Here is a 26,360-nt window from a genome sequence, read left to right as displayed (position 1 = left end):
AGCCTGCCACACACGCAGCGCACAGGGAGGCTGGGTTCACGTGGGGATGCCGAGCTATTTATTCTGCCCTGATCGCTGTCTCCAAACATCTGCTCCAGATGTGGGGAGCACAAAGGAGTCTCACATTGGCCTGCGAGCTCGCTGGAGGATACTGGAAGGTGGTCTGACCCATGCACTGTCCAGCAGAGCCCAGAATCCCCCTCCCCGCCCCCCCCAATCCACCTGGCCTCGCATGCAGACGTGTTTTCTTGAGACCCGTGTAAACGGAGCTAGAGCACGTGTGCGTGGGCCGAGAGTCGGGAGGTGGCCATGCTGGAAGGCGGTGGGGCCGGGACTCCGTCTTGACACGCGGGTTCCCAGCCGGCTGATAGGGGCAGGAAGGCAGCCGAAGTCACTGGCTTCTGCATCTGGTTCCTATCAGTGATGATCCCGCGCTGGGGACAGAGCACTCATTAACGCGGTGTGTGTACACGGCTCCGTCTCGCGCGCACAAAGAGGCGCATTATGCTGTCTGGCAGGAGGCGCGGGGCTGTGGTTTCTTACATAAGGCAGGGCGTTTTGTTTGGACGTCAGGGTTACCTCTGCGCTGCCATTTCACACCGGCCAGTGCTCCCTGCGGCCGCGGCCTCCTGCAACCATTTCCTGCTGCCAGAGCGGGGCTGGTGCCGGGGGCAGGCCCGGCACGCCCCTCAGCCTCCCAGCGGCGAAGGGACCGGGAAGAAGTGCCGCAGCCCAGGCGCACGGCGGAGCACTGCTGGGGCTGTGGGGCGTCCACATCCCTCGTGGGATGTGACTGTAGGCTGCACCCCCGGGCCTGAGCAGAACCCAGACGCTAGGCTCTTTGCAGCCGGGCGGCGACGCTGTGGCACGGTGCTTCGTTAGCGCGTCTCTCCCCTTTGCCGCCTTATTAACAGCTCACGCCAGAGCGGGTTGAAGCCAGTCGCATCCCAGTGCTGAGGTGGAGAAATAGCTGCATCTTGTGGGACAAGGAGCCTTCATTTGGCCAAAGTCCAGCCTGGAAGTCGGTGTTGAGAGATGAGTGGGGCCTAGCTGCTTGGAGCAGGCAGATCTCAGGCTGCACCCAGGGGCCATGCTCTGTTGAAGCCCTGGCATCGTGTGGCTTCCCAGCATCCTCTGCTTGCCGACCTGGGCACAAGGAGCGCTCGTCTAGGAGATGCACTGAATCGCATCAGGCTCCAGGGAGGGGGTCCTTTTCTGAGCCTGGCCTGGGGGGCTTCGGGGACCAGCCCTGGAGTCACCTGATGAAGTGACCTAGGCAGGGACGAGTGTGACCCAAGGGCATGGTGCCCAGGACTCTCCTTGGCCCTGCGGCGAATCGGACAGGACACGGGGAACGGGTGCTAGTGGTTCCAGCCCAGCTGCTGCGAGGTGCGACTCGTGACGGCAAGCCAAGGAGCTGATTGCAAGTGGAGCAGCACGCTGCTTCGCAGCTTGCCATGGCACTGCCCAGCTGCACAGCACATGCCTGGGATGGGAGGCCCCGAACCCGTCTCTAGCGCAAGCGTCTGAGTGGGGGAAGACCCTTTCTGGAGGGGAAATCCACCTTCACCCATTGCTGGGAGCTGTGCCATCAAGAGGACGTGTCTGGGTTGGTCAGGCGTCGTGCCAGGGTCCCAATACCCAGAGCTAGCTTGGCTCTGGTCTCCAGGTCCCCCTGGAATTGGGACCAGCCCGGGGGCTCCAGCTCAGGTGCCTTTCCCAGGGGCAGGTGCGAGGTGCTCGGCGTCCCAGAGCAGGAGGCTGGTGGGTGCCATTGGTGTGTTCCCTGTGAGGCTGGGCTCCGGGACCCACCGCTGCCCACGCGTCCCACGGGCGTGCCTGCCAGCCCTGACCTGGCCCGCAGGCAGCGACCTTCGCTGGCAGGGCCCGCGGGGCTCTCCCCTCGCCTACCGCACGCCTGGCCAGATCCTGACAGCACTGCCTTCGCCAAGGCGTTGCGTGGCGCTGAGCGTGACCCGGCCAGCTGGGCATGAAGTTTTCCTGTTCCCATCGCATCCTTTCAGGTCTCGCTCGCCAGGGAGAGGCCAAGGGAGAAAACAAACTCAGCAGCCTCGGTGCTTGACCAGGCTGTCCGTGCCGCGGGTGCCGTCAGTCCAGCTGGCCCCTCCACCGAAGAGAACGGCTGTTGTCTCCTGTCCCGCTCCAAGGAGGAGCCAGGCCCAGCATTCGCGACGATCCTTTTTCCCGGACCAGGGTCAGGAGCTTCCGTTTGCTCCTCTCCCCATGCGCTGGGGTGGGAGGTCTCCGAAGCCGGCTCTGTGGTCCCAGTCCTGCCCCTCTTCACAAGGGCTGCTCCCAAGGGAGCAGAGGTCCTGTCTCGGTTGAGGCATCGCCATGCAGCTCCCAAGTTTCTGGGGCTGCCAGCTTGGCTTCCGGCTGGTCGGGGTGTCAGAGGAAGGGCGTTCTTTTGGGCTTCAAAAGATCCTAGTGGGGTCCTGTTGAGAAACTGTGGCCAGACAGACCTGCAGGTCAGAAGGGAGTAGCTGTGAGGGCTGCTCAAGGGGGGATGGGCCGTCACATTGGAGGTGGTTACAGTGGCCCCCATGTTGCTGCAGCCGGACAGCAGCCCCCCTTTGCTTTGTGGTGTGACCTCCGAGTGCTGTTGATGCCGAGTGGGACGGTGGCTTTGCTGAGACCCCTGGAAGGGGTGGCTGGGGGCTGCCTTGCAGTGCCTGGGCCGGGCTGTGGGTGCAGCGATGCCGTGGGTGCGTGTGTGCCCGCCCCAACTTCTGTCTTGGGCGCGTGCTGTTATCAGCTCTCCTCAGCCGCGTGCCCGGGACCTCTGCTTAGACTGGTCCCCGCTCTGTATCCTGTGATGATGCCGTTTGGGGCCATACGTTTGGCACTGCTCCTCTCACGTGAGCAGTGGGGCCTCGGGGGGAAACCCCAGCTCCCCTGAGCCCTTCGATGGGCAGGGGCGGGCTGTGCTGCTGCCCTGGGAGTTGGGAGGCTGCTCTTTCACCCCTGACTGCTACAAAGCCTCCGGTCCTCTGCGCCCGGGGCCCGCTGGGGAGAAGCCGGTTCTGCACCGTGGGGACCAGAGCTCACCTTCCGTCCTGCTGCAAGCTGGTGGCTGCCCTGCTACGCAGCACGGTGCTGTTCCTCGGCGCTGGGATTGAGGACAATGGTTGGGATGAGCGGGTAGCTCCGTGGTGGGATGTCTGCAGCAGAGCGCTGAAGGGGGGCAGTGGCCAGGCCGTGGTGCCTGGCTGGTGGTGTTGCATGCAGTTGCAGTGGTGGGCACATGCTCGGGGCTCTGGGGGCAGAGGGCCTGGACCACGGGGGCTCTTAACTCTTCACCCCTTGCTGCTAAGTCCTGGCAGCAAGAAGGCCCGTGCACGCTGCCTTGATGCAGAGGAGGTATTACATTACCTGGCCCAAGGCACTGCTGGCTTCTCCCTCTGAATTAGCTTTCTGTGTGCTGGGGCTTGTGCCAGCCCCGCTGTCTGCGCAGCCGCCCTGGCCATCACAACACCGCTCTTGTGCACTCCTTTCCTGGGGCATTTTTGGTGATGAATGGGGAGGGGGAGACGGGCCTGAATGCTTTATCCATTGGCATCCGCACTGGAGCCATCCTCGAGGGTGGGATGGAGGCTGGTGGACGGGCCTGCAGTGAGAAATGCACCAGCATTTGTGAATGAGTGACAGTGAAGAGTGCTCCTTGGTGCGACACTGGAGTCTGCCCTCCTCTGTGCACGGTCTCCCTGGGGTCACCTCCGGACACGGGTCTGAAGAGTTGTCAGTGATGGGCTGGGGAACGAGGGAGAGTTTCTACTGCGGCCCAGACGCCAAGGCTTTTCCCTTAGGCTCGTGGAGAGAAACTGAGCAGAAACATCAAGAACCCTTTGGGCACAAAGCTGGCACGGTGTGAAATCCCACCCGGCCCGGCTTCCTACTGTGGGAGGAAACTGGGGATCTGCGCTCCACCCCGCAGCCAGGTCAGAACGCAGCCCTGCTCACGGTGCTGACGCCAGCTCCACCATCGGACCATGCCTCCAGCAGCCCCTGCCCTACCCTCTGCCATTGCCTGGCTGTTGGCACGTAGTTTCCTCGTTGCACTACAACCTCAGCTCGCTTGATCCGTGGAAAGACCAGTGCAGGGGCTGTGAGAGCAGGCCAGGAGCCAGGGGCTCCTAGGGTCTAGTGCCCGTTGGCTCCCCTGGGTCAGTTGTAAGTGGAGCGAGGCGTGCAGCTGCCTCCCCACAGCACTGCAGGGGCTGGTCAGGGTTTGCACAAAGCCCATGGGGGCTAAACACTGAGGAAATGCCCTGCTCAACGCACCGCGAGGGGCCCAGCAGATGGTCATCCTCCACTGTTGGAAGCCACTTGGCTGCAAAGATGGAGGCCACGCCAGCCTTTGGAGGTTGCTGGATCCATGCCTCCTGCCTCCCAGCTGTGTCGGTTAAAAGCTGCTGGATGCGCTGTCCTGCCTGCATTGGGCTTCCCAGTCAAGGGGAGGCCTTCTCTTCCCCGAGTGGGGTTGCAGCCAGCTCTGCTGCCAGCCCCCCAGCAGACGGTGGATAAACGCCCTGGGGCAGCCTCCTATGGAAGGGCCCCTCTGCCCGCGGCAGGCTGCAGAGCACAGCAGCTGGGTTTGGCCGTTGTCAGAATTGCACGTTCAAGGGGCTAGCAGGCTGCTGCAGGCCCGGAGTCATCGCAGCTGGTGGCTGGGTTGGTGGAGACGCGTGCGTCCTGCCCCGTGGAGGCTGCCGCCTCTGAGAGGAGCAGTCACCAGAGCCCTCGTGAAGCGCGGCTCCAGGAGGGACGTCTCCGACGCCAGGCTCATGTCCTCACCCTGGGAGCCGGTCAGGAGCACGTGCTGCCAGCCGGTGTGGGAGGCCGGTGTCTGGCTGCTGTGGCAGGGAGGCAGGGGCTGTTTCCTCCTGCCTGTCGTGGGTTCGAAGCCTGGGCTGCCCAGTGTCCGTGACATCAGTGCGGGCAGGGCAGGTGGGTCTCCCTCCGGTTCCCCTGACTCGCGTAGCCATGTCCCGTTGGCACCAAGCAGTGGGATGCAGCAGCCTCCCATGGGGGGGCCCGGGTGTCGTGGGAGGGAGGGCGACAGGGCTCCCAGCTGTGCTTGCCCCAAGCCCGTCTGTGCCGAATTAACAGGTCCCATCGCCTCTCCTGCGTGCTGGGAGGCAGACTCGATGGTTTGCATCCTTTTCGCTCTTGCAGTAGCACTGCGGCTGCCTCCATCCGCCCACCTCTGCCTTTCTCTTTCAGGTGGGAACAGCGAGAGCTGCCTAATGGGCGGGTTTATTATGTGGACCATAACACCAAGACGACCACCTGGGAGAGACCTCTTCCGCCAGGGTAAGGCGCTGGGCCTCCTGGCCCCCAGACTAGAGCTGCCAGCAGCAGGAGAGGATGGAGGCATGTCTCCCTGTCTAGACAGGGTGCAGGACCCACCTACATCCCCCTCCAGGCTTGGTTCCCCTGGCCCATTCCTGCCTGGTGGACATTGGCGTCTCCTGCTTCGCTTTCCCCTGGGAGGAGACCCCTTCCCGTCTCCACAGCCATGGAGAGCAAAGGCAGCTTAGCCAGAGCACAGTCACTTCTGGGCAGAACAAAGAGGCCTTCAAGGAATGAGAGGTGAAAATCCTGCACAGGATCCCCCGTCCTGCTGCTGCAGCCGACAGGGCTGCGAGCTGGCCTGGTGCCACCTGTGGCCTGGGCTGCTGCGAGTGCTATGGAGATCGCGAGCTCCCACGGGTCAGGGGCAGGACCTGCTCGTCGGTGCCTGTCTGGTCCCTGCAGCCTCCCGGGGAGGCGGGGGGGACTGCCTGACCGCGGCTGGGGCTGCTGGCTCTGCAGTGACCAGTGCCCTGCTCCATGCCGCAGGCTTGGCTGTAGGAGAGCAGCCCTGCCAATAAGGGGTCACATTTTTGGCTGCAGAAGGAAGTTCCCTTAGGCTGTACCCGCACCCTTCCAAGCCTTCTTGCTCCTCCCTTGATCACAGGAATGGGGGCTCTGGGCCGGCTCTCCTGCCCCCTGCCCTCTGTCCTTCGCACCTTGGCCCTGCAGCTGGGGAACCTGCCGCTTTCACCCTCAGCACCATCTAAGATGCTGCAGGGACCCCTTGCTGAGCACCTGGATGTGCTCTGTCCTTCCCTGCCCAGGCTCTGCTGCCAGCTCAGGAGCAGACCAGCCCCGAGGTGATTCCCTGGCAAGTCAGCATGCTCTGCGTCTCAGCCTTCTCGCTGCTGTGCAGGCCTGGCCTGGCTCCAGCCTCTTGCCACGCAGGGGTAGAGCTGATCCAGATGGACATTCTGGGCACGTGGTGCATGGCAGGTCCTTCAGTGGCCTTGGGAGGGCTGCAGCCCAGGCCTGATGCCTTGGGCCAGCCACAGCAGATGACTCCAGGGCCTCTGCCGGGAGGGGTCTCACAAGCCCTGTCCTCGCTGGGCTGTGGCCCATCGAGCCAGTGACAAGGAGACCAGCAGAGCAGAAAAACCTCCTCGGGGCCAGAAGACCCAAGGCCCTGTCCGTGCCCCCTGCTTTGTCCTGGTGCCTCAGGCCAAGACCCCTCCTGTCCTACAGGTGATGGAGAAGCTTCAGAGGAAGCCGGCACGGCCATGACCCATCAGGGCTTTTCTCTAGCTCCTCAACTGTCCCGAAGCAGGGAGACCCCCGGTGTAAGGCTCACACCTACCCACTCAGCACAGAGGTGCCGCTGTGTCCCCCCCAAAGCTGGCTGCCGTGCCTCTTGGATTCATCCTGCCCCTCTGCCCAGTGCTGTGAACTCACAGAAGGGCCTGGGTGGGGGGGGGGCACGCTCCCGAGGTCCCTGGGCACCAGGGATTGGTCCAGGCTGGGTCCTGGGGCCTGGAGCATCCAGGCCAGCCCGTGCACCTGTGTGGCTGGAGCCATCACGCAAGGCGCTGGCGGGGCGCTGGGGAGGGGCCCATCCATGTGCACGAGCGCAGCTGCTGACACGGGCCCCTCTGCGGTGTTGCAGGTGGGAGAAGCGGGTGGACCCCCGCGGCAGGTCCTACTACGTGGACCACAACACCCGCACCACCACCTGGCAGCGCCCCACAGCTGAGTACGTGCGCAACTACGAGCAGTGGCAGTCGCAGCGGAGCCAGCTCCAGGGCGCCATGCAGCAGTTCAGCCAGCGGTTCCTCTACCAGGTGAGGGCGACCGACTTCTGCCCCGACCCAGGGAATCGGGCTCCCACCCGCCACCAGGCCAGTCTGACAGCGCCGTTGGCTGTAACGAGCTGGGCTTCCCATTCCTTCTGTACCTGGCCTGCTGCGTGTTTGGGGGGGTGTGGCAGATCCCTGCCATGTGCCCCACAGAGCCCATGTGCCCAGCCTGCCTGGGCTTTGTGATGATCTTGTGGCTGGGCTCAGGGCACTGCCCAGTGTAGCTTGGCTCCCAGCAACAACCCAAGGGGCTGTGCAGGAGAGGGCATCCCCTCCCTGAGGCCTGGTGCCTCAAGGGCCAAAGAGCACGGCTCAGCTTTGCAGACTCCCCCTGCTCCCTCCTTTTCCCATGCCCTCGCTCCGTTGTTTGGTGGGGTCGCCGAACACCCATCCTCTGGGGACGTGGCGTCTCTGGCCAGGGCCCTGCGGAGAGGGTGACTGGGGAAGGGTGCAGGCCTTCTCCCATTCCTGGTCCCGAGCCTCCAGACCTGGAGGTGCCTGCCCCTGCTTGGCCCTGGAGTGAGGAGGAGGGTTGGCCCCTGGGATGCCCGTGGGAGAAGGGGAGCCTGGAGCCAAGCCCTCCTGCCCCAGGGGATCGTTTGCTAGGGCAGAGCAGGAGCTGTCTCGGAGCCACAGGAACAAGCACCGTCTGTCCCCGCCTGCGCAAGCATCCCTGCTGCAGCATGTGCCTGGTGCGCCTCCAGCCCCTTGGCCCCTCTCACACTCTCCCTCCCCTGTTCAGCCCGGTCCATGGGCTCCTGCCACTCCTGAGCTGGGCTGCCGCAGGCTTTGCTTCCTCCCACATGCCTGCCTCCTCCCACCCAGCTGGGAACAGGATCTGGGAGGGAAGTGCCGGCCCCAAGTGATTTATAGGCAGGGGAATCCTCCAGCACTGAGCTGGGTTATGAGCTTGTCACTCCCTGCAGTGGCTCCTGAAGTGCTGGCCCGGCCGCTCCCGTGGCTCCTGGTGGTGCTCCCGGCGGACGCTGCACAGCGTGGAGCAGGGGCCTCGCCTTCCAAGCTGAGCCCGATGAAACCCCGTGCTGCCTGCCGTCCCGCAGAGGTCTTGGCTCTCTGCTCCCAGCCCCAGGCTCTGGGTCACGGGCGGAGGGGGCGGGAGAGGCAGCCATGCTGGCTGCCATAACATGGGGTTTCTCCAGCTGCAGTTCTGGGGCACAGGGGGCAGGGCCCTACCCCAGAGGCAGTCCCCTTGTGTCTGCTGCCCAGCCCTGACCAGGGGATTTCTCCAAGCCTCCTGCCCTTTGGCTGCCCTGAGTGTGGGCCACTCACTGTTATCCCATGGGAGCGGGGGGATTAGGCTAGTTCCCAGGGGGTGGGGTACCTGGGGGTTGGGAGCCCAAAGCTTGCCCACTCCTGCCCAGGGGACCTGCTGCAGGGAGTTGGGTCCTGCCACTGTCAGCAGCATCGTGGCTGGCTGCTCTGCCCGTTGCTGTGCCTGCTGCGGCCGGCCTGCTCCCCTGTCCTGCCAGGGCACTGGCCAGCCTGTTTGGCACCCCAGCTCCCGGGGCCATGCATGAGGAAGCGCTGCCCATGGGCTTCGGGCAGCTTCGTGGTGCACCTGGCAGCTCTGTAGAGCTGCTTCCCGGTCCTCATGCAGCACTGCTGCCACTTCGCCACCCCGCAGAGGTCGGGACCAGGCTCCCACTCGCGAGGCAGGCTGGTGCCTTCCCTGGCTCAGGTGGGCCAGGGCCGGCTGCGGACCACGGCCCCCTGCTCCAGCCGTGCGGCTCTCGGAGGCGCGATGAAAAGGCCTTTCTCCGTAACAATGCGTTTCTTATGCGGCTGTGGCAACATCCGCTGGCCCCCGCTCCCTGAATCCCCGACTGTTCCGTCTGGCCGCCCATCCCCAGGAGACCCCCCGGCGGTGCCGGGAGGGGGCTAATCTAAACAGTGCCCCTCCGGCCGGGAGCCCTCTCCCTCCCCCGGGCTGGGCGCGGGCCGCCGCGCCGCTCTCCCCGAGTGAGAATAAAGGTGCTTTGTGCAGCGCGGTCCAACCTGCCGGGGCGGGGGGGGGCCGGGGGAGACGCCTGTCTGCGCAGGCATGAATGTTCCCTCAGTCCCCGCGCCTCGCGCACTGCCGCCCGCTTTCACGGCCGGCCGAGGAAGGGGGAGGGGGCCGCCGGGCGAGCCAGGAAGCGCTGGGCGTGGACAGGGCTTGTGGGAATGATTTCATTGGAAAGGCCTGCGATATTTTTTCCCCTCTTGTGTGTGGTTCTTGGAGAAAGTTGGAGGTGTAACCGTGGTGGCAATCTCAGTCGCGCCGGCCGGCGGGAGCTGAGCAGCCGCACACGCCCAGACCTCTCCTGCCGGCCCCTGCCTACTGCTGCCGCGGCGTAGCCTGCGCGTGGGGCTTGGGTTGGCCTTTTCCCCTGCCCTGCGCGTGCAGGGGTTTTGGTTGGTTTTATTTTTAGTGCCTCGGGAGCAGGGTCCTGGTCCCTGCCCTGGCAGCAGGGCTGGGGCAGGCGAGTGGAGAGCGGGGGGCAGGGAGCCCCCCGTGTGCCCCTGCTCTCCGTAACCGCCTGCACCTCCGTTTTTCACTCTGTGCTTCTGCCCTCTCTGTTGTCTCTAGTCGTCCAGCGCCGCATCCGACAATGACCCTCTCGGCTCCCTTCCTCCCGGCTGGGGTAAGTACAAGCTGCCTTGCCTGCGCTCGCACATTGCTGCTCACCTGGCAGCCCCCCCCCCCCCAGTCTCATCTCTGGGACTGGGGCACTACTGCCTCCAGCTGCTATCCGTGGGGAGGGGGCTGCACTGTACACCACTGTGCATGCTGGGAAGGGGATGCCCGTGGCACTGGCTCGGCCAGGCCCAGCACACGCGCTGATCTCCCACCCTGCCCGTGTGCCCAGAGGCTCCCAGTGCCATGCGCTCGCTCCCAGGGCTGCAGGAGGGGCCCGAGGTCCCAGCTTCTCCTGCCCCTGCCTGGGGGCGTCCCTCAAGGGGCTATTCATGGTGGGGGCAGGAGTGCTTGGGCGGGATCGGGGTGCTCTGGGCCTCACCGTGCACCCTGCTTCCCACGTCGTGACTCGGACGGACGGTGCTGGCCCGGAGCGGGCAGTGGGCTCTGGCTGGGCGGTGCGGAACAGCAGGTCTGGAGAGCCTTGGGGGGCTGTGGGAGCAACGGGTGCCGGGACATGCCCCAAGGGCCACTGCACTGGGCTGTGGGGCCAGGAGCATCCCGTGCATGCTGGGGAGTGTCCTGTCAGTGCTGCGGAGGGAGCTGCCCAGTATCCGGGGGTGTTGCACCTGGGCCCTCTGCCCCACTCCCAACAGAGCATGAGGCCCTGCGGGGCAGCCCCCAACCTCGCCTTCCCCACGGAAAGGGCTCTCCAGCCCTGAGCGGGGTGGGGGGCAGAGCCAGGGGCTGCGGGCTTGCCGGTAGCTGCAAGCAGGGTAATGGCGCGCAGCTAAAGGCGAGGGAGCTGCTCCCCGCAGCGAGGAGAGAGGATTTGGGGGTGCAGGCTGAGCTGAGGGGCTGGCAGGGTCAAGGTCGGCAGTTGCTGTGCGCGTGGCCAGGGTGAGCTTGGAGCGTGCGAGTCCCGCGTTGACCCCAGGGAGAGTGAGATGGGCTTGGCATGGCCCCCCCGCCCCCGAGATGGGGCGTCCCGTGGGCCATGCCTGTTGCGCAGGCAGGCAGGGCAGGGCGCTGGCTCTGGGGCCGTGCGCCAAGCAACACAAGGCCTGGGCGCTGGCTCCAGAGTGCCCGCCAGCGCAGGCAGCACGTCGCAGACGCAGGGGCCGTCCGATGGGCCCACGTGGTCAGCTGTGCATGCCGGGCTCCAGGTACACACGGGCTTCGTGTGGGCAAGGCCTCCGCCTGGGTCCCGAGGAGTGTTCACTCGCTGGCGTCCCTCGGTGACTTGTGGCTTCCCGCTTTCCTCCTCGGAGCAGCTGCAGACGCCGGGGCAGGGCAAGGGGTGGGTGCTGGCCCCAGGTGCTCCGCGCCCCAGCCCAGCCAGCTGTCTGGCCGCGTGACCTCAGGGTCTCAGCACAGCGAGCCTGGCGCGTCCTGTGACTGAGCGCGGCCCGGCCCGGCCCAGCCAGCGCCGTGGCGGGGCACGGCAGAGGTGCTGTCGGGAGCTGCCTTCACTTGCCTGCCAGAGGGGGAAGGGAGGGCTGCTTCCAATTAGCACGGCAGGCTGCGCGCCCTCCCGAGCTGAGACGGCCGCCCCTGAGCTTCCACCCTGCGGCTTCTGCCGCAGCAGAGCAGCACCAGGGAGGGCGGGAGCTTGCAGGCTCTGAAGGGGGGCAGGGACCATAAACCTGCCCGCCGTGCAGGAGTGCCGGGAGCTGGGTCTCTGCAGGAGGGCACCACTGCCTTACTGGGCTCCTTTCCACAGCCTGGGCCTGCGCTGTGCACTGACAGTGGGCACAGAGTCTCTAGGGCAAGGATGCACAAGCAGTGGGTACAGTCAGTGTGCATGGGAGTGTGCCTGCGGCCTGGTGTGCAAGCAGGGCTGGAGGACACATTGCACCGGGAGGGCCAGGCGTGCCCGCAGGGAGCTGGCAAGTACGGCTGTGTGTGCCACGGGGGCTCGGTCTGAACCTCCAAGCGTACCGGGCGTGAGGAGCAGCGATGCGTTGGGAGGCAGAGGGGTCGCGAGAGGTGCGCGCGTATCTAAGGAGAAGTGGTTGCCTGGGGGAGGGTGAGTGTGTATACTGGGTGGTTTGCCTACAGGCGTAGGTGGGCAGTGTGGGCACAGAGGTCTGCGCTGGTTGTGCACACGTAGCTCTTTGTTGGGAACATGTGTTTTGTGAACGGCAGCGGAGTGCGCATGGTAGGTGGTGCGTGTACCGTGTGTCTGGGTGCATGGTGGGTGTGTCAGGGAAGCATGTGCATAGAGCAGGCGTCTGTGCATGGTGCACTCACTGGGCATTCATGGGGGGTGTGAGACGTGCACTGGGGAAGTGTATGGGTATGTGTACAGATAATGGGCATAGGAGGGGCACAAGCGTCTGGGTGTCTAATGTACTTGCTCATTTGGAAAGAGATGTATGTGCCTGGGTGGTACACTGAGTGTACAAGGGATATCTGTTGTGTGCAGGAGAGGCTTGGGAAAGATTCATGTGGCTGTATATGGGCATGTTGTGTGTTGTGCATGCAGCAGCAGTGCCTGGGAGAGGTATGGGCACATGCACTGCATGTTTACAGGGGTGTTTGGCAGAGCCGTGTGTGTGCTGGACATACAGCTTGTGTGTACAGGAGAGATGTGTGGGTGCATGCACACAGTGGATGTGTATAGGAGAGGCGTGTGCACCCTACAGGCACTGGGTGTGTACAGGCGGCTCTGTGTGCTACAGACAGCGTATGTGGAGGGGGTTTATGGGAAAGGTGTGTGTGTGTGTGTGTGTGCGCGCTGCACATACAGTTTGTTGTATGCAGGTGAGCTGCGCACATGCTGCACAGACGGGGTGTGCAGGGGAGCTGTGCGTGTGTTGTGCAGGCAAAGACGCGCTGTGCGTGCAGTGAGCATGTCCGGGACGTCGCACCTCTGGGCAGCAGTGCGGGGGCTGCACTGCCGTGCGTGGCAGCAGGGCCCGGGGTCAGTGCCCGTCCCAGGTGCTGCCCATCCAGCTCCCTGTGGCACCGCGTGCCCGGAGCCAGGGCTGCATGTGGAGCGCAGTGGGAGATGGCCACACTTCTGTCCTAGGCTTGAGCCACTGAGGCTGGGGGCAAGGGGAGTGCAAAGAGCCCGAGTCCCTGGATCTGCTCCATGGGAGCTGGGACGGAGGGGCCCTCCTGTGGAGGTGTCCGGGGCAGGCTAACGTGCTGCCCTCTTCTTCCTCCTCCAGAAAAGAGACAGGACAATGGGCGAAGGTATTACGTGAACCACAACACGCGGACCACGCAGTGGGAAGACCCTCGCACACAGGGGTAAGACTCTAGGGCACTGCCGTCTGCCCCATGTGACTGCTTCTGTGACAGCAGCTTTAGGCTTGTAGCTCCCAGCCCAAGAGCCCAGGCTCCTGGACCACAGATCAAGCTTCCCCGGGCCTGGCACACGTCAAGCTCCTGGCATACGTGCACCTCAGGACAGGGGATGCAGGAAGGAAGGCGCCTACAAAGGTCCAGATGCAGCAGCCTCTCCCTTTGGGATGCACAGCTGTCTTGTCTGAGACCTGGGGGGTGGAGCAACTGTTGTGCAGGCCGTGGTGCTAGGGACAGCCGTCACACGTGTCCACAGATCCTGGAGCTAGGCACAACCATCACGCGTCCCCATGTGAGGGGTGGTTGCTGTGTAGTGCTGCGTGTGCTGGGGTGGCTCCGTGCTGGTGCAGGACTCAGAAAGGGGAGCTCCTCTGGTCCCACTTGGCTGGGGGATCCGACCTCACCCCCATGCAGCCCTGTGGAGCTCAGGACTGGGAAGCTCCCTGGCAGTGTAGCGCCACGCCATGGGCCACGCAGAGCTCTTGTCCCGGGGCTCAGCCAGGTGTCCTGGCATTTCGGCTTCCTGTGAGCCACTGCAGAGCTACAGGGCAAGGAAATACCTGCGCATTAAGAAGGCAGCAGAAACAGCGAGGGGCTGGTGGGGGCTTAGGGCAGGCCTGGGCCCCAGCCCCAGCTGAGTGGGTGGGAGAACCGGCCATGCAGGCGAGATAGGTCCCTCTCCCTTGGTATTCCCCGTGCGCACTAACCTGTCCCCGGTGCGGGCAGGATGATGCAGGAGCTGGCCTTGCCCCTGGGCTGGGAGGTGAAGTACACCAATGAAGGTGTGCGCTACTTCGTGGATCACAACACCCGCACCACCACGTTCAAAGACCCGCGCCCCGGGTTCGAGTCCGGGTGAGTTCCTCCCTCCAGGCTGGGGCGCTGGGTCCGTCGTCCCCCCCCCGGCTGGCAGGCAGTCTGGGCCCGGGCAGGGCTGGGAGCAAGGCTGCGGGTGGGCTGGGGCATGTGCTGGTGGGGCGGCTGCCTGAGTGAAGGCCCCTGCACTTGCCATTGCAGGAGCAAGCAGGGAGGCTCGCCGGGGGCTTATGACCGCAGCTTTCGCTGGAAGTACCACCAGTTCCGCTTCCTGTGTCATGTGAGTGCGGGCTATGGGATGGGTCTGCGCTGGGCCGGGGGCCAGGATGTCCCCAGGGTGGGAATTGGCATGGCTACTTGCCAGCTTGAGCCAGCGCTGCTGGTGACCCGGGGGAGCAGCCCTGCCGGCCCTGGCTGAGCCCGGTGCCGTGTTTTCCTCCAGTCGAATGCGCTGCCCAGCCATGTGAAGATCAGCGTTTCCCGGCAGACGCTCTTTGAGGACTCCTTCCAGCAGGTGGGAACCTCCATGCCCTCCCCTTGCACCCTCGTCCTGGGAGACCTGCGGGAGCAGCCCTTGCGTGGGCACTCCTGTGGGTGACGACTTGCTTCCCTCGTGCCCCAGATCATGAACATGAAGCCCTATGACCTGCGGCGCCGGCTGTACATCATCATGCGTGGTGAGGAGGGGCTGGACTACGGCGGCATCGCCCGGTGAGTCCCGGGGGCCTCTGGCTTCCTCCACGGGGCCCGGGGGGCACTGGCAAGGCTGGGCTCAGGCTTGGACCCCTGTTCCTGTCCTCTGGGATGGAGGAGGCTTAGGACATGCCCTGCCAGGGCAGAGCAGGAGCTGGCCTGAATCCTGGGTGCACCCCAGCAACCGAATCAATCTGGAGGCCCCAGGCCAGGCTCTGCCTCCTCCTGGGAGCCCCTGCTCTCCTGGGGTCCTGCCATCTCGGGGAGCCCAGCTGTGGCTGCCACCCACCACCCAGAAACTGGGCCGACCTGTGTGGAGGGGCTCACTGGGCCAGGGTCTTTGGAAAGGCTCTGGGGCCCAGACTGGCTGCGGCCGAGGGAAGGACCAGGCCGGGTGGAGGGGCTCTGCTGTCTCTGAGGAAAGGCTTGCTGAAGCAGCACTGGGGGCTGGGTCTCCGCTGGGCAGGGGAGGGTCCCTGGTCCCCGACAGCTGCAGCTTGGCCATGCCTGGGTGTTCAGCTTGGTGCTGGGTAACTCTTCTTCCTGCCTCCCCCTTCCCGCGCCTGCCATGCCCTGGACCGCTCCTCCGTGGTGACCCCGCTCCCAGCCCCTGGTGCGTGGGCTTCTGCTCTCTCTCTGTGTCCTGCCAGTGGTTTTACCCTATGGTAGGTTACGTCATGCTGTTCTACCACAGGGTAGAACCACGGACGGGATACCGGGGCGCGCGCTGCGTCGGAGGACTCCTCGTCTCCCCGAGCCGCCAGGGAGGAGCCACGGCAGGACCGGGCGCCTCTCCCGGGCTGGGAAGGGGCAGCGTTCCCTGCAGAGGGGGAGGGGGCCGCATGCAAAGAGGCTCGTGGAGTGCGTGTGCAGGGGTAGGAGACAGCGAGGTCCCTTTCAGGAAGGGCACGTGTGGTTGGGCCAGCTACGGCGGTCTCTGAGCAAGTGCAAGGGCACGTAGGTGCCCAGCAGGGGTGCACTTGTCCACGTCCCGGCAGGGGCGTGCATGTGTGCGTGCAAGTGAACATGGGCATTTCTGGAGTCCCCGGCGCCCTCCAGGCCAGGCCCTGCTCTCTCTCTGGCCTCTGGGAGCCCAGTGGGCAGAAGGGGAGTGGGGCAGGCTCTGCCTGGCGCCGGGTGGGCAGCTGGCCTGCAGTCCCTTCACCGTTCCTCGTCCTCCTGTCTCCCCCAGGGAGTGGTTCTTCCTCCTGTCTCATGAGGTGCTCAACCCCATGTACTGCCTCTTCGAGTACGCTGGGAAGAATAACTACTGCCTGCAGATCAACCCTGCCTCCTCCATCAACCCCGACCACCTCACATACTTCCGCTTCATCGGCCGCTTCATCGCCATGGTAGGAGCCTGGGCCCAGCCTCGTTTGCCGATGGATGGGGCAGCGGTGCAGGGAAGGCCCCGGGCAGCTGGCGCCTGCCTTGTGTGCAGGGGGAAGATGGTGGAAGAGCTCTGGAGTGGAGGCAGCCCTGGCCCTGGAGGAGCCTGGGTACCTGGCCGTGGGACAGGACAGGGCCATGGGCTGCGGAGCAGGGTCTTTGCCTCCATGAGCTGCGCTCGGGGACTGAGGTGGGATGGACTCCCTGCTCCTGCCAGGGCCAGGCCCCCGCAGTTGTCCTGGAGGAGGCAGAGAGGGCGTGGGAGCCCTGGGTCTGCACTGTTGGGCCAGGTGCTCAACCCAGGCCACAGCCATATCCCACCACGGCAGCATCCTCCCACATCCTCCGCCTCGGGGACTGCTCCTCAGGGCTTGCCACGGCTGTCGGGCCTTGCGTGGCTGGGTCTGCGGGCAGGGAGCGGGCTGTATGTCTGGAGGGGCGGGGGGGGTTTCTGCAGGGCCAGAGGTGCATGGGGGTGGTGTTTGGGGCAGGGGCATTGCTGTGGGGCCCATTTCCGGGCCTGATGTTGGGGCTGGGCCTGGCTCCCTGGCTGCTGCCTCATTGTCCTGTGTGACAGGCAGCTCTGGGAGCTATTTTTAGCCAGCCCGTGTGGATGTTTCCAGCTGCCCGCACCTCGGTCATCCCTGCTGCCCGGCTCCACTGCTCGCTGAGCACCCCGGGGGCCCAGCCAGGAGTCCCCGTGCATGGGAGGGGGCTGCTCCCAGGGCTCTGGACCCTGCCCCTTGGTGCCAAGTGCAGGAGGCTGCAGCACTGTCCTGGCCTGCCCAGGCCGCCCGAGCAAGGCAGGAGCCCAATAAAACCCCAGACTATTACTCACTGCTGGGCTGTTCCAGACAAGTGTCTGCATTATTCTTGGCTGCCTCTGCCTTGGGGCTCCTGGAAGCCAGGGACTCAGGGAAGCCGCAGCACAGCTCTGTTTAAACAAGTGCTGTTAATAGAGCTGCAAGGGGGGCAGGCGGCGCCGCGCAATCCGGGGCAGGGAGGGGAGCGAGGTGCCTGCGCGCCCGGCTCTGGAGGCAGGAGCCCCTGTTCCCCCAGCAGGGGTGCTGGCCTCGGTCTCTGGGCCTGGGCCACGGTGCCAAGAGGGTGCCAGGCCTTTCTTCTGCGCACACAGTTTTACCTAGCCAAGGAGGAATTTTGGCCCAGGCTTGTGGGACCACCTTCTGCCAGCTCGTTCCTTGGGACCTTCTTGCTCATGGCTGTTCCCAGGATTTTCAGGCCGCAGCCCTCGGCTCCTGGTCCCATAGACATGACCCCCATGTGCTCTCCCCCACAGGCTCTGTACCATGGGAAGTTCATCGACACCGGCTTCACGCTGCCCTTCTACAAGCGCATGCTGAACAAGCGGCCCACGCTGAAGGACCTGGAGTCCATTGACCCTGAGTTCTACAACTCCATCGTCTGGATCAAGTCAGTGCCTGAGCGCAGCTTGCACCCCACCTCAGCCCTGGGCCTGGCTTCTCCTTGGGGAAAAGGATGAGGTGCCCACAGCGGATGGGCTCTGGCTCAGCCTGACACACCAGGCCCCCAGCTTTCAGGCCCTTGGTGGGCTGCAGCTGCGGAGAAACCTTCCCTCCCGAGGCAATCAGATTGGCCATAGGATGCCCCTGCCAGCCATCACTGAGACCCCAGGGTGCCACCAGTGGGGCCCTAGCCCCCAGTCCTCCCTCCCCATTCCCTTCGCACCAAGGCCTGGTCCCCAGGAGGGATAACGCTCCCCGTGTCTCTGCCCACAGGGAGAACAGCCTGGAGGAGTGCGGCCTGGAGCTGTACTTCATCCAGGACATGGAGATCCTGGGCAAGGTGACAACCCATGAGCTGAAGGAGGGTGGCGAGAGCATCCGGGTGACAGAGGAGAACAAGGAAGAGTACATCATGTGAGTGCCGGCCCCTGTGCACTGCTCCAGGCTGGCTGCTCCCTGGGCTGGCTGCGCCATGGGGCATGGCTGCTGGCAGCAGGGGACAGCCGGGACGTGACCCTGGGAGCTGGTGCTGGTGCCAGCACCTGCAGGAGGCAGAATCAAAGCCAGGGAGGGATGCGGCAGCAGGACCCAGCTTCCATTTCAGCTGCCCATCCTGCCTGCCCAGCACTGCCGGTTCAGTGCTGAGCTGGTTGGGATCCTGCGGGAGCTGGTGGGTTCAAGTCAGTGCTTCCCTGCCACTCCCTGGGGACTGGCTGCCTGCACCTCGCCGGTCCCCACATGGCTCTGCAGGCTGACCTGTCAAGGGGCAAGGTTGCTGCCCAGAAGAGCCAGGCTGGGATCTGCCAGGCTCTCCTGTGTCCCCAGCTGCTTCTGCTCCTCTCCACTTACCTGCTGCTCCTGACTGCTTGTCCCTCCCCACTCTGGAGGGGCAGTGGGCAGGGTCAGCAGGAACCTGCCAGGCTCTGGGGAGGGGGGATGCTGCAGCCAGCGCTGCACTCTGCTGAGCAGTCAGTTTGTCCTCCCAGGCTGCTGACAGACTGGAGGTTCACGCGGGGCGTGGAGGAGCAGACCAAGGCCTTCCTGGATGGCTTCAACGAGGTGGTGCCGCTGGAGTGGCTGCGGTACTTTGACGAGAAGGAGCTCGAGGTGAGTCAGGCATCGGGGCAGTGCCTGGCAGTCCTGGCACCTCCTGTTGGATGAGCCACCTCTGGGCCTACCCTTGTCAGCAGAGCTGCCAGGTCTGAATCCTGCCTGGGACACAAGGGCAGCTGGGACCCTCCCACGGCCTGGGAGGAATATTGCTAGCCCATAATCCTGCCCCTGATTTGGCTCCACTGGGGGGAAAAGGAAGGGAACGCATCAGGTGGACACAAGTGAGGCTGCGGGGATGTCCATCCCCCCGGGGGTCACTGTCAGGCTTGCAGAGGAGCTGATCTCCTGCTGGGCCCCACGGCTGGGATGGACCCAAGGTCCTGCTGCCCGTGCCCCATTGCACTGACTCTGGAGAAGCCAGCATGTCTGCTGTGCCAGGCGCCGTCCCTTTCCAAAGCTGGGGGCTGAATGGAGCCTGCAGCTGCTCTCTGACCTGCCCTGTGGTTCCCCAGCTGATGCTGTGCGGCATGCAGGAGATCGACATGAATGACTGGCAGAAGAACACGATCTACCGGCACTACACCAAGAACAGCAAGCAGATCCAGTGGTTCTGGCAGGTGAGCCGGGCACCGGCAGCAGCCTTGGAGCCGTCCAGGCTGCAGCAAGCACGTGTCCCATGAAGAGGCCTTTGGCTGGAGCTGGCAGCAGGCAGCGCTTGGTGGTCAGCCTGTTTCCAGCAGGAGCAGCTGCGTAGGGGGCAGGACAGGAGGTTACTGAATAAAGCAGTGCTCGCTCAGGTGGCTCAGGGGCCGAGAGGGAAGGGGAGTGAAAAGCAGCCCTTGGCCCGGCAGCCCTCAGGGCAGAGCCCATGTCGCTGCGTCACTGGGGGAAGCTGCTCCTTCCAGGGTTTCAGGCCAAGTCTGGATTCAGCTCTGCCCCAAGCCCGTGGACCAGAGCCCATCCTGCGTGAAGGGCTGAGAGGCAGGTGGTGCATTAGGCCTGCTCTCTGCCCTGGGTTGTCGGTTAGCTCCTGCTGCCCTGTGGCAGCTGCTGGGGTTTAGTGGGTCTCTGAGGTTCCTGATGCACCTGGGCGGAGGAGGGTGTCACCAAACCGAGTCGGGCTGGAGAGGCACGCTTTCCATTGCCCCTCCCCAAAGCGGTGACTGGATCCCCACCTTGTAGGTCGTCAAGGAGATGGACAACGAGAAGAGGATCCGGCTGTTGCAGTTTGTGACGGGGACCTGCCGCCTGCCGGTCGGAGGATTCATGGAGCTCATCGGTATTTATGCTCCGGGTCTTTGGGAAGAGGAGGAGAGTTGTGATAAGTCTCCGAGCCCAGTGGTGCTGGAGAGGGGCATGTGGGGGTGGAGGCACATTTCCAGCTCTCGGGTCGGACGTGCTGCTGCAGATAGAGGCTCGGGCTGTCTCGGCGACGCTTACTAAACATTGGCACCTTCCCCTTTGTCCCGTCTTCTGGAGCTTTCCCACTGTTCCAGGACGGGTTAAATCTAAACATCAGAGAGGCAGAATCTCGGCCGGTTCCTTTCAAACTTTGATGGAAGTGACACGATCCTGAATTTTTTTTTTAAATGGTTTAGCGCTCGAAGTTCCTGTTTAAACACCCTGCTTAGCTGGACTAGAGGGTGTTTTGTTACCATGCAAACTTTGACTGGTGCCTTTCAGGGTTTACTGAACATTTCGGCTTCCTCTGAATCATCGTTGACAACTTTCTCCTCAGCATTGACTCATAGAGCGCGGGGGCTGGAAGGGACCTCGGGTGGTCCCGTCTAGTCCAGCCCCTGCTCACAGCAGGACCAGCCCCAGCTAGATCAGCATCTACTGCTAAGATTGCTTCCGCTCCTGATTTATTTCTGAGTTACTTTTTGTAATCCTTTCGCCTCCTGACCATAGACTTTTTCACTGATAATTTCAGCTCCCTTATCAGTAATTTTGATTGTGGTTGGCTTAATCCCTGGAGTTTGAGCAGTACGATGCCTTACCAAGTACACGTTTGTTTTAATTTGTGTAGTTAGGGAGGGTCTTATCCATATCAATCCCCAGTGAGCTTTTGGCTTCAATGAAGTCCTGCAGCAGTGAGTTCCAGGGGTTAGCGGCATTGCCTGAAGTGCCCTTTCTTAGCCTCGGTGTTTCCGGTTTGGTGCTGGAATGAGACATGTTCTGCTTGCGCCCAACAGGAAGCAACGGGCCGCAGAAGTTCTGCATTGATAAGGTTGGCAAGGAGACGTGGCTGCCGCGGAGCCACACCTGGTAAGGCCTGTCCCCTGCACGATGTGTGCAAGTGCCGGGGCACAGACCCCTGGCTTGCCCGTGTTGTTTCGCACCACCCCACGGCGGGTGCGCGGGGATGTGGGCACCTCTCTGCTCAGCAGTGTCCAGTTTGTGCAGCCACGGGGGAGGTCCGTCGTGGGACCTGCGGGGCGGGGAGGACGGGGCGGCCACTCCATTGACAGCCTGTGTTGTCTTGCCAGCTTTAACCGTCTGGACCTTCCCCCCTACAAGAGCTACGAACAGCTGAAGGAGAAGCTGCTTTATGCCATCGAGGAGACCGAGGGCTTTGGCCAGGAGTGAGGGAGCTGGCCTTTCTCCGCCTGACCAGGCTGCTCGAGGGCCCAGCAGGCGCCAGGAACAGGCTGTGTGCTGTGAGCACCTGCTTGGAGTGGAGGCGGGCAGAGCCCATGCCAGTTCCTCTCTCTTTCCTCCCCAGAGGCAGCTGCAGCTGCAGCCAGTGGCAGCCTCTTGTCACTTGTGCCAGCGCTGCCCGAGGGGGCCAGGCCCGTGCTCCCTCCCAGAGCAGTGTGAGCTGCTCTGGGGGGCAGGGAGGGCACCAGCACCTTGCTGAGTGGGGCAGGGGCATCAGGCCCCCTGGAGAGGGGTCTCTGGACATGTTCATGCTAAACTGTCCCTAGCCCAGTGCCTGAGCTCCTGATCGTGGGGTCTGAGGCCCAGGCACAGCGGTGCCCCCTCTCCCACAAATGCCTCCCTATCCCCACATGTGCCCGGGCAGAGCCACCTCACACCAAAGACGCGGGCGCGATTGTTACCTCCCCAGCACGTGGTGTTGCAGGAGTGAGAGGCAGCGGATTCAGAGCACGCCCGGTTACTCCTCTGGGCCGCGTGTTCATGCTTCTCGCATCCCGGAGCTGCAGGGCCACATCCCGGCAGCCCTTTGGGGTGAGGCTTCTGCCTGTAGCCATGGGCAGCCAGAGCTGCTCGGGCCACCGCGGCCGCTTTGCCGAGGGCACTTGCCGCACTCCAGAGCTGGGGTGGGGCTCTGTATAATGAGCTGCAGTTAAAAGGGGAGGAGAGGGGGGCACTGGTTTTCAAAGGGAGCTCTTCTCATGTTTTTCCTGACTCTTGGGGCATCCTGCTACACAGGAGCAAAATGGGAAGTCAGCTCTGGCTTTGGCAGCCTCGGAGTCTTACATATCTGAGCCCTTGGCAGAGGCAAGGCCACAACTCCCACTGGCTTTCCTGGGAAGGGGTCGGGCCCCAGGCCAGGGAGCCACCCTCCCTGACTGCCCTTTTCCTCATGCCACAGCTCACGGGCTCGCCGGGGTCATGCACAGAGTGAGTGGGTTTGTGAATTTGGCCCCCCAGAAGCTCGGGCTGGGGGCGGAGAGGCCTTGGGGGTGGGCTGGCCTGGCCTGGGGCATTGGCTCCGGAGCTCGGGGCTGTGCTGCTTGCTGCATTTTGGTTTGCGAGTGCGTGTGGCCCGTGTGCTCTTTATTTAATGATATGAGTGGGAGGCAGCGCTTGGCCGTGGTGCTCCTCGGTGCGCGCGGCACAGCTCCGTCCCAGTCTGAGCACATAGCACCCCAGTCTCGCCTGTAGCCGGGGGCTGCAAAACAGGCATCTCCATCTCCAACCAGCCACATTAACTTCTTGGAGCAACGACCTTTCCAGCTGCACCCCATGGCCAGCAGCTGAGCACCCTCGCGTGGCCTGGGCCTGGTCTCCGGGCTTAAGTGCAGACTCGGGGCCTGATTCTCCGGATTCACCGCCCCGGTGTGAGTCAGACGCCCAGAACTGAGGCAGAAGCAGGCCCTCTGCCATTGCCGTGATGCCAATTCCTTACGTGGCAGCTTCTGCCAGTCTGAGCCACTGCCCCCGTGCCCTTTCGTGGCAGACTTGCGAGCAGTAGTGCCTGGGTGTGTGTGTGTGAGCGTGCGTGTGTGTGAGCATCTGTGTACATATCTGTACAGAAACGAAGTCTATGGATACAAAAAAAGGCAATAGCTTTTGATGGGTAACCTGGATAGTTTTGTACTGCACCATCCTGCCTCAGTGACGCCGATTTCTTGTGCAATAAACGATAAGCAGCTGCTTGTGCGGTTTGTGCGTGAGTCTGTGACGGGGCGGGGGCCCAGGGAGGCAGCCCGGTCTGTCCGCCCCTCCACGCTGGGGATTGCGGAAGAGAAGGGAAGAGCTGAAGCCACAGCGTGTCTGGCCCACGGTAGCCGGGCTGTCCCTGTGCTTCCCTGTCTCTGCTCCTCCGCGACATCGCTGGTCCATGCCTGGGCGCTGGCGCCACGGGTGCTCCAGCCTGTGCAGCGATCGCCCTTGCTCTTCGGCCCTCGCCTGCGTGCACCGTTGCTGCCTGGAGGTAGGCAGTGTGTGCCCCGCAGGCCGCGGCTCAGAGCGCCGCACTGAATTCGGAGCTGGCTTTGCCTGGGGCCTTGCTGGCTGCCCTGTCCTGATGGGAACTGCCACGGAGGCAGGGGAGGGCCGTGACTACGGTCTCAGCTCTGGCCCTCCGGGTCGAAGGGAACACCCCAGCGCAGGTTAGTCTGGAGAGGGCTGGTGATGAGCCCTGGCAGCCGGGCTTGGAGCCGAGTCAGGGAGCTGGGTGTGGCGTCCCCTGTGCCAGGAAGCCCCTGGCCCCTTGCCCGGAGTGGTACAGGAGGCTACGACTGCAGCAGCCTCTTCCCTGCGTGGGCAGGAGATGGCCAGGCCAGCCCAGGCCGCTGCAGCTAAAGGGAAGGAAGGCCGGAAATGTGCTTGCTGCCCTTGCAGCCTGGGGATGGCAATGGAGACCACAGGGCTTTGCACCCGCCGTCCGGGAGGTGGTGTGGATGGACCTGCACTGAGCGCAGCCGGGTACTGCAGCCTGGGCACTGGGAGGCACGGGCAGCTAAGGTTAGGGCCGAGTAAAGCAGTCCAGGCACAGCGTGCGGGCCGGATGCCGTCGGGCCAGCAGCTCGACCGCAGTCGGCCTGGAGGACAGCAGAGCTTGGCCTGCTGGAGAGCGTGGGGCCTCCTCCCCAGCCCCACGAGCTTCCCTCCCGCTGCCCTGCACCGTGCCAAGGGGGCTGGCGCTGGCGCGCGGCCGTGCTCCGCATGCCCGTGTTTGGTGCGCGAATGGCCAGCGGCTGCGTCCGGCCCACGCGCCAGCGCAAGCCGCGCCAGCCGCCGGGGCTGGAGGTGAGGCCGATGCTGCCCGGAAGGGGCTCCCCCTGCCACCGTCGCCTGTTCCAGGAAGACGAGCGGTTTTACTTGCAAATCCGCCTCTGGGGGCCGAGCGCCAGCCTGGCCACTGCGCTCGGAGCCTGGGCCTCCCGTGGCTTTGCCAAACAAGTTGAGGACCCAGGAGGACAGCCTGGCTTGCTATGGGCCCCAGGCTTGTCCTCCAGGGCTCAGCGCAGGCTGCAGCAACCCCCATCTGCACCTTCTGCTCCAGAACGAGCTGCTAAACTTGACCCCTGCGCACAGGGTCCCTGTGCTCACCCCTGCCCCTGCCTGGGATGAAACCCCAGTGCGAGGGGGGTTACGTGCAGGCGCGCGGGAAGGCCTTTAAAGCCAGAATACCGAGCCCACGTAGAGCAGAGGCAGCGGGAGCCTCTCACCAGTGTGCGGCACAGCCTGTAACAGGCTCTGAAAATGCCACTTCTGAGCTGCAGTGAGGATGATTGCGAGCAACCACAACCAAGCTGGGCCAACCGCTGTGCTCAGTGTTGCACCAGGGGCCCGGCAGGCAGGGTGGTGTAGCACCCACGGGCAATGCAAGCCAGCTGGCCCCCTGCCCCAGGGAAGGGCCTGCCAGCTGGATGGATTGGACAAATGAGGGGGACGAGGCTGCTAATTGCAAGCACAGGATGAAGTGCTGACCAGAGCCGGCAGCTGCTGCGCTTGTGGTTTCAGGTGCTGGCCGGCACAGGCAGGGCTGTGGGAGGAAGCGTTTAGGAGCAGTTTGGAAGAGGTGAGGGTGCACAGGGCGTCTGACGCTACCTCCCCAGCACAACGCGGAGCTGTGGAGGAAGGGCCAGGAACAGGAGCCAAACACCAGGAGTTTCAAATCAATCAATCAGCAATGGTGCTAGAGCACCAGACCCTCCGTGGCCAACAGCTCCGGCTGCTGCCACACCCGCAGCACAGCCAGGCTTGTAGGAGCTGCCTCCCGTGGACAGCCCTTGTATCCCACTCCTGGCCTTGAGCAGCCCCCAAGGCCTGGCCAGCTGCACCTTTCTCCTGACTGGTGAGTGCCCAGTGTTTTCTTTCTGTTCCCCACTATTGCTTGGCCTCCGTTAAGAGTAAGCTGTGTTTTGCGCATGGGGGTAGGAAGTCTGAGTGGTCAAACTGGAAGTCAGGCCAGGAGTTGCAAGCTTAGAGGCAGCTAGAGAAAGGCCAGAGGCCAGGAATGCAGAGGCAAGACCTAAAGCAGCTTTGAAGCTGCTGGGAGGGCACGTCCCCGCAGTGTGGCGCAGCTCCCTATCTCCACTTTGGCTCCCTTGGGCTGGTGGGGGAGCACAGGGGCCGCCAGCCCTGACCTTGAGCAATGCTGAGCGGTCTGCCCCGCAGCAGAGAGCAGCAATGGGGCTAATGCAGCACTTGGCCTTGTGAGATGTAGGCAGTGATGAACCGAAGCGGGGCGAGAGGAAGCTTCTTGTGCCGGGGCGGTCTCAGTTCTCTGCCACTCGTGGCCGATGTCATGACTTGAACATTCATGTGAATGGGGAGCGAGTGGCCAGCCTGTTAAATGAGAGCATTCAAACCACCTTCCTGCTCCTTTCGGAGAACGAGTAGAGTTTAAACCAAGGACAAAATGCTCCTGCCCGACATCTGCCTCACTTGACCCAACCTGTAATCAAGTGGCTTGTGGATGGGTCCAAAACGCCATGCCCGAGGCCGCCGAGCCGAGCCGCTCCGGTTCTGCTCCGTTGGCGCTTGGAGGGACGACGACCTGGAGTCCGCGCGACTCCTCGTCACAGTCCCAGCACGAGGCGCGATGGCGCTTTCACACCAGCCACTGCTGGTCTGAGACTCGGCTGGCAGCTTGCCCCACTGCGGAAAGCCTCTTCTGGATGTCATTAGCATTTGACTGTCCCCCGCCAAACCCTCTTGGAAAGCGTGGAGGCCGATCACTAGCAGGCTTTCTCCGAGCTATTTCCTCTGTAATTACAGGGCCTGGAGTTAGGGACAGCTGTAACTAAACCTTCAGCCCCCAAGCCGAAGTAAACAGCAGAGCTAGACTCCTACGGCCTTGGGAGGCAGGCGGGCAGCCCCCATGCACCTCGGCCAAGCCAGCGCCACAGTGGTGGCGTTCCTGGCTCCCCCAGCTCCGGCGAGACTTCTGCCCAGGGAGGGTCGCGCTACCCACTCACACCTCTGCTGCCCTGGGAGGACGTTAGCCAGCCGTTACTAGAGCACCAGCACAAACACCGAGAGCAAAGGCTCCTTCCCGGGAGGCCTTTTGGAACAGGCTGGTTTGAACGTGAGCACTGGGCGCCCCCTCCCGCGGCTCTTCTGGACTACACCATCCAGCCTGGACGGCGGCTCTGCACAGCTGTA

At 63.8% G+C, this 26,360-nt stretch overlaps 1 protein-coding gene across 2 annotated transcripts in view; it reads left to right on the top strand.

Annotated features, from left to right (window-relative positions):
- WWP2 (WW domain containing E3 ubiquitin protein ligase 2) overlaps window positions 1–22,900 on the top strand; it is a 42,260-nt gene extending 19,360 nt beyond the window's left edge. The window contains exons 9-24 of one of the 2 annotated variants that reach the window (XM_090063367.1): window positions 5,245–5,334; window positions 6,980–7,154; window positions 9,760–9,814; window positions 12,984–13,065; window positions 13,846–13,974; window positions 14,137–14,215; window positions 14,378–14,449; window positions 14,558–14,646; window positions 15,821–15,980; window positions 17,315–17,448; window positions 17,775–17,915; window positions 18,488–18,608; window positions 19,067–19,171; window positions 19,737–19,833; window positions 20,750–20,822; window positions 21,044–22,900. In XM_090063367.1, coding sequence (XP_089919493.1) covers window positions 5,245–5,334; window positions 6,980–7,154; window positions 9,760–9,814; window positions 12,984–13,065; window positions 13,846–13,974; window positions 14,137–14,215; window positions 14,378–14,449; window positions 14,558–14,646; window positions 15,821–15,980; window positions 17,315–17,448; window positions 17,775–17,915; window positions 18,488–18,608; window positions 19,067–19,171; window positions 19,737–19,833; window positions 20,750–20,822; window positions 21,044–21,143 — 1,702 coding nt within the window. In that variant the 3' untranslated portion in view covers window positions 21,144–22,900. Of the gene's footprint in view, window positions 1–5,244; window positions 5,335–6,979; window positions 7,155–9,331; window positions 9,585–9,759; window positions 9,815–12,983; window positions 13,066–13,845; window positions 13,975–14,136; window positions 14,216–14,377; window positions 14,450–14,557; window positions 14,647–15,820; window positions 15,981–17,314; window positions 17,449–17,774; window positions 17,916–18,487; window positions 18,609–19,066; window positions 19,172–19,736; window positions 19,834–20,749; window positions 20,823–21,043 lie in introns of those variants that run through there. The other variant, XM_090063368.1, reaches the window with a different exon arrangement.
- Window positions 22,901–26,360: the final 3,460 nt, after the last annotated feature.

The sequence above is a fragment of the Crocodylus siamensis genome, chromosome 9 (genome assembly GCF_052110815.1).
Source record: "Crocodylus siamensis isolate JL-2025a chromosome 9, ASM5211081v1, whole genome shotgun sequence".
Taxonomy (NCBI): domain Eukaryota; kingdom Metazoa; phylum Chordata; order Crocodylia; family Crocodylidae; genus Crocodylus; species Crocodylus siamensis.
The sequence above is the reverse complement of the archived record's forward strand: the minus strand, read 5'-3'. Positions and strand labels throughout refer to the sequence as shown.